Source organism: Gigantopelta aegis, chromosome 10 (assembly GCF_016097555.1).
Source record: "Gigantopelta aegis isolate Gae_Host chromosome 10, Gae_host_genome, whole genome shotgun sequence".
In the NCBI taxonomy this organism is placed as follows: Eukaryota; Metazoa; Mollusca; class Gastropoda; order Neomphalida; family Peltospiridae; genus Gigantopelta; species Gigantopelta aegis.
This window is the reverse complement of record NC_054708.1, coordinates 74,229,072-74,240,282: the sequence shown is the minus strand read 5'-3', so window position 1 is coordinate 74,240,282 and position 11,211 is coordinate 74,229,072. Positions and strand designations below refer to the sequence as shown.

General features: G+C 37.1%; 1 protein-coding gene across 1 annotated transcript in view; it reads left to right on the top strand.

The window, feature by feature from the left end:
* The window catches only part of LOC121383805 (deleted in malignant brain tumors 1 protein-like), an 85,943-nt gene that overhangs the window by 1,406 nt on the left and 73,326 nt on the right, over window positions 1-11,211 (top strand). Inside the window, exons 2-8 of the mRNA XM_041513903.1 lie at window positions 1,681-1,853; window positions 3,454-3,610; window positions 4,862-5,052; window positions 6,708-6,864; window positions 7,570-7,739; window positions 8,225-8,387; window positions 10,790-10,962. Of these exons, the coding sequence (XP_041369837.1) occupies window positions 1,681-1,853; window positions 3,454-3,610; window positions 4,862-5,052; window positions 6,708-6,864; window positions 7,570-7,739; window positions 8,225-8,387; window positions 10,790-10,962 (1,184 nt within the window). The remainder of the gene's footprint in view (window positions 1-1,680; window positions 1,854-3,453; window positions 3,611-4,861; window positions 5,053-6,707; window positions 6,865-7,569; window positions 7,740-8,224; window positions 8,388-10,789; window positions 10,963-11,211) is intronic.

Here is an 11,211-nt window from a genome sequence, read left to right as displayed (position 1 = left end):
ATGCGACGGTCGTGTGTCATCAGCTCGGTTTCACAGGGTGGGTATCACAGTCAAAGGGAGATTTGGTCTTCAGTATATCTGTATAGACATCAACATATTATACATGTTCATATATCATTGGTGGATACAGGGTGGTTATCACACTCAAAGGGAGATTTGGTCTTAAGTATATCTGTATAGACATCAACATATTATACATGTTCATATATCATTGGTGGATACAGGGTGGGTATCACAGTCAAAGGGAGATTTGGTCTTCAGTATATCTGTATAGACATCAACATATTATACCTGTTCATATATCATTGGTGGATACAGGGTGGGTATCGCAGTCAAAGGGAGATTTTGTCTTCAGTATATCTGTATTTATATCAACAACATATTATACATGTTCATATATCATTGGTGGATACAGGGTGGGTATCACAGTCAAAGGGAGATTTGGTCTTCAGTATATCTGTATCTATATCAACAACATATTATACATGTTTATATATCATTGGTGGATACAGGGTGGGTATCACAGTCAAAGAGAGATTTGGTGTTCAGTATATTTGTATCTACAGGGAACATTTTGTTCAGTATCACATCGCATTTTGCTACACAAGTTTCAGAGATCACTACACAATTTTAAAACATTAAACAGAAGTTGTTAATAAATTTTGAATTGACTAGAAATATCAATAATCAATTTTGAATTGACTAGAAATATCAATAATCAAGATTTTGAAAACAAAATACACATATATTCCATGCATCAACATGTTGTACATGTTAATATAGGCATATATACCATTGAGTCTTGTGAAACCCTCCCAGCCCTTTTGGAGTGGCTTTTTGTTTTCTCTTTAAATAAATTATCCACAATATACAAACAACTTTGACCCCCTCCCATCTCTTTTGGAGTGTTTTTTTTTTCTTAAAAAAATAAATTACCCACAATATACAAATTAAAATTGCCCAGTGAAAATGACTCTGTAACAACTTTGTTTCAAAATGTTTTTGAGGAGCATGGCTTTGAAAACCCTTACAAATCTCACTTGCCCTTTTTAGAATTTTGCGATCGCCCCCTCTTAAAAAATCCTGGATCCGCCTGTACAAAGAAAATAGTTCAAGTGTCGTTTGACATATATGATCTGTATCTCATTTAATAAAATCTGCATTCATATCCCATGAGTTGTGTGTGTGTGTTTGTGAAGAGTGTGATATGAAATTGCAGACTTAATGATTTGAAATATAGATCATATAATATAACACCCCCAAGCTGAGTTGAAATATTCTATTTACTCTTCGTCCACTGAGCAATTACTGTAAACTGTGTACCAGTGACTTCATTTTGCTGTGTGATATTACCAGGCCTTTAATTTGATAAATTACAGGGCAAGGCCATTTGACTTAGACTGATTGGGTTCAGGTATGATGGCCAATTAGTAACATGCAAAATAATTTTCAGGGCATCATTGGGGCATATTTCTCTCTAGGAAACTGTGGCAATTTTCTGCATGGCCGTAGTTAAATTCGTGCCCTGTATTAGTACAGCAGGATACAATTTTTTTAGAGTGGGAATAACTTCAAATCTCAATGTTCTTTCACTCATTGTTATAATGTGATTGAAATAATATTTAAAATGTGCTGGGGTGTAATTAAACAAACATTCCTTTCCTTGTTTATTCACTACAGGTCTGCATTTACTGCCAGAACACAAGCTTACTATGGCCCAGGAAGCGGACCAATATGGCTGGATGATGTGGGGTGCTCCGGTTCAGAAGCTGCCATCACAAGCTGTCAGCTGAAGCCCTGGGGTGTTACAGATTGTACCCACAATGAGGACGCGAGTGTCGACTGTGATCCAAGTGAGTATATAGCTGCTCACTGTCATAGACCATCACATGGAGGACGCAGATGTTGACTATGATCCAAGTGAGTATATAGCTGTTCACTGACATAGGCCATCACACAGAGGACGCGGGTGTTGACTGTGATCTAAGTGAGTATATAGCTGCTCACTGACATATGTCATCACACGGAGGATGCGGGTGTTGACTATGATCCAAGTGAGTATATAGCTGCTCACTGACATAGACCATCACACAGAAGACGGGGGTTTTGTCTGTGATCCAAGTGAGTATATAGCTGCTCACTGACATAGGCCATCACACAGAGGACACGAGTGTTGACTGTGATCCAAGTGAGTATATAGCTGCACACTGACATATGTCATCACACGGAGGACGCAGGTGTTGACTGATCCATGTGAGTATATAGCTGCTAACTAACATAGGCCATCACACGAAGGACGCGGGTGTTGACTGTGATCCATGTGAGTGTATAGATGCTCACTGACATAGACCTACAGGTTCCCAGGGTAATTTTTGCCCAAATTACACAAAAATCCCTGATATCTGGATAACGACCCCCTCATCTCATACACTTATAATCAGTGAATGTTTTCCCATTCTGACCACTGCTCTACAGCTGGGATATCAAAAGCTGTCTCATTTATTAAAGACTGTATAAGAGCATAGGTGTCAGAATATGCCAGGAACTTGAAGGTAGAGATGTAGGGAATACATCCCTAGTCAGGGGTGGGTGGGGAATGAATAATGTTCTGAAGTGGAGGTGAAATATGCATAATGTTCTGAATTGATTGAGGCAGTGCTCACCTTGGCCCCTGCACTTCTGAACTCCTCAGATAATGTTGCCTATGGTACTTTCTATGATAATGAACAACCTAAAATTCTTATGTTTCTGCAGATATTCATGTTAGGATTGCCTAATGCGCGGTCTGTCTGGGATCAATCCCCATCGGTGGACCTATTGGGCTAATTCTTGTTCCAGCCACTGTACCACAATTGGTATGTGTTATTCTGTCTGTGGGATGGTGCATATAAAAGATTGTTTGCTACTAATGGAAAAATGTAAATATTTGACATCCAATAGCGGATGATTAAAAATAAATGAATGTGATCTAGTGGTGTGGTTAAACAAAACAAACTTTGTACAATTATACACTTCATTGTGGTCAGTAGATACAGCTTTCTACTTTCTAAAGTAATGAGGACGGGAGACGTAGCCAGTGGTAAAGCGCTCGCTTGATGCGCGGTCAGTTTGGGATCGATCCCCGTCGGTGAACCTATTGGGCTATTTCTCTCTCCAGCCTGTGCACCACAACTGGTGCATCAAAAGCCATAGTATGTGCTATCCTGTCTATGGGATGGTGCATATAAAAGATCCCTTGCTGCTAATTAAAAAGAGTAACTCATGAAGTGGTGACAGTGGGTTTCCTCCCTCAATATCTGTGTAGTCCTTAACCATATGTCAGACGCCATATATAGCCGTAAATAAAATGTGTTCAGTGCGTCATTTCCTTCCTTCTAAGATAATGAACACCCTAAAACTGATGTGGTTTTGCATGTACTAATGTCAGTTGTGTTTTTTTTATTTGTTTTGCAGGTCAAGTGGCTAATATTCCGATCCAGATCGTGGGAGGTCGGACGGGTTCCGAGGGTCGTGTTGAGATTCAGTACAACTCGCAGTGGGGAACCATCTGTGACGATGAGTGGGACGACAAATCAGCCCAGGTGGCCTGCAGACAGGCCGGCTTTAAAAAGTGAGACAGTCTCAAACTTTCACCACTGTGCAAACTGTCATAGCATAGGGCGGGACTTAAAGCACTCGATTGATGCAGTGTCTGTCTAGGATTGATCCCTGTCAGTAGGCCCATTGGGCTATTTGTCGTTCTTGCCAGTGCACCACAACTGGTATATCAAAGGCCATTCTGTCTGTAGGATAGTGCATATATAAGATCCTTTGCTACTAGCGGGTTTCCTTTCTAAGACTACTACATGTAAAAATACCAATGGTTTGACATTCGTGATTAATAAATCAATGTGCTGTAGTAGTGTCATTAAACAAAACAAACTGGATGGTAATTCACCTCGGTATTGGTACAGTATTCAATATTGACACAATACCGATATCGAACGCTATTTTCGGTATACTTGGCTTTAAATGCATGCCTGTGTTAAGGCTCACCCGCTAATTTCATCTAAATACAATTAAATTCCATACACAAGGCTCTCGTCTGATTTATACCAACTCATTTTGTGTTCGTTAGATATATTATTAGTGCTTTCCGGAAAATAATTTTCAATACCGAAATTTCAGTATTTAGAAATTTGCTTGGTACGGTAAATCGGTATTGACATAATACCGATAATGAACAGTATATATGGTATACCGCCCAGCTCTAATTGAAGTTAATGAGATAATTTTTGGGTTTTATGTTTGTTGCAAAATTGCTGTAGGCAAACTCAAAATTGTCATAGTTGGGAATTTTGCATATAGCAAAAACAGGTAACAAATTCTTTAGGTAAGTATCTTTGTTTTAAATTGTTTTAAATTGTTCTACTCACATCTATCTTTAATTTGCAGTACATTTATTTTAAATGGTTCTACTCAAATCAAGCTTTAATTTGCAGTACCTTTGTTTTAAATTGTTCTACACACATCTATCTTTAATTTGCAGTACCTTTGTTTTAAATTGTTCTACACACATCTATCTTTAATTTGCAGTACCTTTGTTTTAAATTGTTATACACACATCTATCTTTAATTTGCAGTACCTTTGTTTTAAATTGTTCTACACACATCTATCTTTAATTTGCAGTACCTTTGTTTTAAATTGTGTAACTCCCATATTTGCAGTACCTTTGTTTTAAATTGTGTAACTCCCATATTTGCAGTACCTTTGTTTTAAATTGTGTAACTCCCATATTTGCAGTACCTTTGTTTTAAATTGTGTAACTCCCATATTTGCAGTACCTTTGTTTTTGAATGTCTGACTCACAATACATTGCAGCGTGATTGCCGTCCCAGTGATGAAGTCCTACTTTACAAATGGTACGGGTGTCAGTGGAAGAAAAATGTGGCTGGATGACGTCAAATGTACTGGACAGGAGGCGGGGCTTGGTGCCTGCGACCACAAGTCATGGGGTCAGAACAACTGCCAGCAGAACGAGAATGCCGGAGTTTTTTGCATTCCTAAATCAAGTAAGAGAAAAAGACATTAAGCAGACTTTTGTTTTTATGGGTTGGGAACACAACTGCGATCCTTCGCGTCAGTCAGTTCAGTCTGAGGGGTGCTAAACATCTTGCCACTTATTTGAAGAAGCCACACTTCCCTTGTTATAGGTAGCAGTATACTAAATCAGGAAACATTTTGTTCAGTGTCACATCGCAATTCACTACACAAATTTCAAAGATTACTTCACAATTTTAAAACATTAATTAAACAGTAGTTGCTAATAAATTTTCAATTGAATAGAAATATCATTAATAAAAAATTTAAAAACAAAATGTTCCCTGTAAATAGCATCTGATTGGATCAAAGTTTAAAATGTACCTAACTTTTAATAGCATAGTTAACACTACCAGTGCTGCCATTAGTTATCAATGTGACAGTGTTTGTTGTCATTAAATGACATTGATTTGATAATAGCATAGTTAATACTACCAGTGCTGCCATTAGTTATCAATGTGACAGTGTTTGTTGTCATTAAATGACATTGATTTGATAATAGCATAGTTAATACTACCAGTGCTGCCATTAGTTATCAATGTGACAGTGTTTGTTGTCATTAAATGACATTGATTTGATAATTGATTAAAGGCACAGACCCTAGTTTTAGGCTGTGAAAATGAACACTAAGTTTAGCTAATCTTAAAACCTGCAACACACATTTCGATAAGGTTATAACATAAAGAAGCTAAAGTCAGTGATGTTTAAACAGGGATATATTTTATAAAAATAACTAGAGCTCGTCTCGATAACCATTCTCAGATGAACATGCATTTTTAGAATTGTGAAAACTGTATTTTGGAGTATTACAAAAAACTACACGACCAGAACTACTTCAGGTGTACGAAAATTAATATTCCAAATAATAAAATGTAAGTACTTCTGAGTTAAATGATCAAACATGGCTTTAATAGTGAAACATATGTTGTAGTGTTTAAAACTAGGGTCTGTCACTTTAGCATACATGTATTGTCGACAGAGAAACCCACTATTATTTTTTCCACTAGCTTGCATCTTTTATACTAGTATTCTTTTCCCCCTGACTTTAACGCAAATACAACAAGCTTTGATATACCAATCATACCACTCTAGCACCCCTGAGTTCGATACTGCCTTTCCATTTACATAAGAATCACACTACAGATTACAGATTACTTGGAGGGCTCGGGAGGGGCCCGTGCCCCCATCCCACTTGGGGATGAAAATGTAAGGTTTTTTTTCGTACTGAGTATAAATAAAGGTAAAAATATGGCTTGTACCTACTGGCCTCAGTGGTGTCGTGGTGAAGCCATCGGACTACAGGCTGGTAGGTACAGGATTCACAGCCCGGTACCAACTCCAACCCAGAGCGAGTTTTAATGACTCAGTGGGTAGGTGTAAGACCACTACAACCTCTTTTTTCTCACTAACCACTAACAACTAACCCACTGTCCTGGACAGACAGCCCAGGACAGCGTGCTTGAACCTTAAATGGATATAAGCACGAAAATAAGTTGAAATAAAATGCAATGGCTTGTACCCCCTGTAAAGACTGACCCTGCCAGTAGAGATTGTACCCCCTCCCTCCACTCAAGATGTCATTCCTATGGGTCTGGTATATTCAGTGTGGTATTCTTTTTTTTTACAGCCTCGACTCTCAGTGTCAAAGTTCGTCTTGCTGGGGGCTTGAACAAGTTTCAGGGTCGTGTAGAATTACAAATGTATGGCCGATGGGGAACTATTTGTGATGACAGCTTCGATAAAAGAGAAGCTGATGTTATTTGTCGGATGCTGAACTATACCAGGTATGTTTTTAAAATATGTAGCCAGGGTGTTCGTTATTCTTCAAAGTAGGAGTTGCTTCTTCAAAGTAGATGCCTATGTTAAGTACCTTAATTCATAAACAATGTAATTAATTTGTCATGTAATCTGTAAAACGAATCCGACACAGAAATTAAAATACTTGGTTTGCCAGTTGCCAAAATGTAATCAGATGTAAGCATAAGAAGAATTAGTAAATAAAATGTATTTTATGTGCACAGTATATAAAGTATTTATTTTTTGTGTTCAAAATGACTTTTGTTTTCGGTCAAAGTCAAATACCTAGGTCATTACATACTAAATGATTATGTTTCAGTGGAGGTCAAATAATGAGGTCATTGCATACTAAATGATTATATTTCAGTGGATGTCAAATAATGAGGTCATTGCATACTAAATGATTATGTTTCAGTGGAGGTCAAATAATGAGGTCATTGCATACTAAATCATGTTTCAGTGGAGGTCAAATACTAAGGTTACAAACTAATAACTGTTTCAGTGGAGGTCAAATATTAAGATCGGTATATATTAAATGACTCCGTTTCAGTTCATGTCAAATACTCAGGTCACTATGAGGTCAAATATTGAGGTCATTATATACTAAATGACTGTTTCAGTGGAGGTCAAATACTGAGGTCATTATGAGGTGAAATATTGAAGTTATTACATACTAAATGATTATGTTTCAGTGGAGGTCAGGTACTGACATCATCACACTACGCTGGTGGACAAGGACCTATCTGGTTGGATGACGTTGGTTGTTATGGTAATGAGTCATCTATTACCCAGTGTAGCCATAAAGCGTGGGGTGTGAACAACTGTGGCCACAACGAGGATGCTGCCATCCAGTGTACTCCCAGTGAGTTAGACGATTCAACACATTATAGTTCTCTATATTGTAGTTAATGTTATATATGTCTGTCAGTGAGTTAGATGATTCATCACATTATAGTTCTGTATGTTGTAGTTAATGTTATATATGTCTGTCAGTGAGTTAGATGATTCAACACATTACAGTTCTGTATGTTGTAGTTAATGTTATATATGTCTGTCAGTGAGTTAGACGATTCAACACATTATAGTTCTGTATGTTGTAGTTAGTGTTATATATGTCTGTCGGTGAGTTAGACTATGCACAGTAGTCAAAAACCTAAAATTCTGTCTCAGATGTTCTGATTACAAGAATTATTTTACCCACTATTTGTGTTACAATTTAATGAAATCAAAGTTCCCCAAACTTCCCTTTAAAATGTGATACAAAGCCAAATCTTCAGCAGTACATGTATATATGTATCTATGAATCATGAATCAAACTAAGTTAATTTTAAAATTTAAAAATTTCAGACAGTATTCCGAAAATCCAGGTGAGGTTAGCTGGAAGTGGTTCGACCCCGACGAAAGGCCGTGTGGAGGTGTTTTACAATTCTCAATGGGGAACAGTCTGTGATGACACCTGGACCAATTCAAATGCTGCAGTTGTCTGTCGAATGCTCAATATCCGAACATCGTAAGTGTACTCCATTCCAACATCAGGCATTTCCTACTTTCTTACTTTTCCACATGTGTTTTTAATGCAATGATATGTTTTATAAACTCTTCTCCGCTGTCTTTAATTGCTGAATGGCATTGGGGTTGGGTTTAGTACAGTTGGTAGAGCAGTCTCCTGAGGAGCTTGGGTCATAGGGCCGAATCCTCTAAGTGGACCCGTTCCGTGATTGCTTTTTTTTTTTATCAATTCACTACCAGTGCTCCAATACCGATATGCCAAAGACCCTGGTATGTTCTGTCCTTTGCTGCTGAAGGAAAAATCCACAGATTTCCTCCGAAGATAACATGCCAGAATTGCCAAATGTTGATATCTAGTAGCCAATGATTAATAAACTGATAACTCACAGTGCTCATGTTTGTGTTGTTAACCAAAATAAACTTTAACGTTTTTATATTGCATCAAGGCAGTTCATGATATCTGTTTATATTGAAAACATTTAAAGTGATAAACATGAGTATATATTTTTATTATTTAACCATTTAGAAGTTAAAGTTTGTTTTATTTAATGACTTAGTATCCTTTAGCTGTATATCCTGGGCAGAGGAGCATGTAGAGGACAGGTGTGCACTACAACAGCTTGTTCTGAATGTGCACATTAAAAATTCTAACCTGATCTGACCATGGCTGTACAAACTGATATAGCTAGGTCATGTATTATTCTCTGTTTAACACTCAGACACCTGGCTCTATTCCACTGAACATTTATATTCCAAAGTTTTGAAAATATAACAGACTTGTAAGTCATATGAAGGTAGTAATAATACACATATATTTATTAAAACTGTAGATTTGTTTGTATATTTTTCCATCAAAGGCGTAGACCTTAGTTTCAAAGCGTAAAAATTGACACTACATTTAGTTAAATCTTCAAACGTGTAACACATCTGTATAAAGTTATAACAGAGTGAAACATGAGTCTGTGACGTTGACACCATGATATACCCTTAAAAATAGACTAGAACTGGACTCCATAACTGTTTCTTCTCAGACGCACGTGCATATTTTAAAATATGAACAAATGCATTTTGTGATATTAAAAACACCTGTATGACCAGAAACACTTTGGTTGTATGGAAATAGATAATCTAAACAATAAAATCTTAGTAATGCCTGATTTCAGTTATCAAAAGCGGCTCTAATACTGAAAAATACGCCTTAATATTTAAAAACTAGGGTCTGTCCCTTTAATGTGAATTTAAAGTGCTACCTAAGGATGAGCTCTGTAGACACAATGCCCATTTATTACGTAGTCTTTGTTTACTACTCCTATTAAAGTGCTACCTAAGGATGAGCTCTGTACACACAATGCCCATTTATTACGTAGTCTTTGTTTACTACTCCTATTAAAGTGCTACCTAAGGATGAGCTCTGTACACACAATGCCCATTTATTACGTAGTCTTTGTTTACTACTCCTATTAAAGTGCTACCTAAGGATGAGCTCTGTAGACACAATGCCCATTTATTACGTAGTCTTTGTTTACTACTCCTATTAAAGTGCTACCTAAGGATGAGCTCTGTAGACACAATGCCCATTTATTACGTAGTCTTTGTTTACTACTCCTATTAAAGTGCTACCTAAGGATGAGCTCTGTAGACACAATGCCCATTTATTACGTAGTCTTTGTTTACTACTCCTATTAAAGTGCTACCTAAGGATGAGCTCTGTACACACAATGCCCATTTATTACGTAGTCTTTGTTTACTACTCCTATTAAAATTGTAAAATCAGTTCTTTGCTCTGTATATATACCAAAATGACAACACAAAACATTAAAAAAAATATGTGGGTGTGACGTCAAACCATTTTGAACTGGTGACCGGAAAGACTGTTTCTTTGCAAACCAATGAGCAACTAATTACAGACAGCAATATTTAGCCAACCTTGATAGTGGCTGTCATCAAAAACCTTGACCTCAACTTCCAGGTATCACAAAAATTACGTTGCAGAGTATTGAATTAGTGACCAGTGTTCGAAATAAGCACTAAAAATTATTTGGACAAGTGAAATGTATCTTGATGGTTGTCCTATGAAGAAGTGAAAATGTTTGATGCAGTCTCATTTTAAGCAATCAGAAACCACATTGCATTTATTTGGACAAGTGAAAATATTGGCAGACAAGTAAATTTCTAGATGTATTTGGCCATTGGACTAGTAAAAAATTCACTGGTGACATCATATTATAGAGATTATCTAGATGCTGAGCTTGCTAATAAATAATTTTGTAAATATTAATATGGTTATGTGAGATTGCAGCATTATATACGTTATAACATCAGTTTAAAAACAAAAGATTTTTTGCATTAATAATAGATACTATATTTGGGCTTTTGTTGGTATTTGTGTAAATTATTTTGTAGATCTTTTGCCCTTGCTATCACTCAGGCAAGATTTGGACAGGGGACAGGTAAAATCTTCATGGATGATGTGAAATGCGTTGGTACGGAGACAACACTGGCAGCGTGCAACTTCAGAGGATGGGGAGTCAACAACTGTCAACACGGTGAAGACGCAGGGGTCGACTGCAACCCAGGTACAATACCGTACATTCACAGATAATATTACTTACTGAGTCATTCCAGGTGAAATCAACTAAAAGTAAAAAAGTTGATATGTGATTTTGACCTGCTGCTGAAATTATTCTTATCATACCAAGGGCAGGACGTGGCCCAGTCATAAAGTGAGTTCAGTCTAACATCGATCCCCATCGGTGGGCCCATTGGACTATTTCTCGTTCCAGCCAGTGCAGCATGACTGGTATATAAAAAGCTGTGGTATGTGC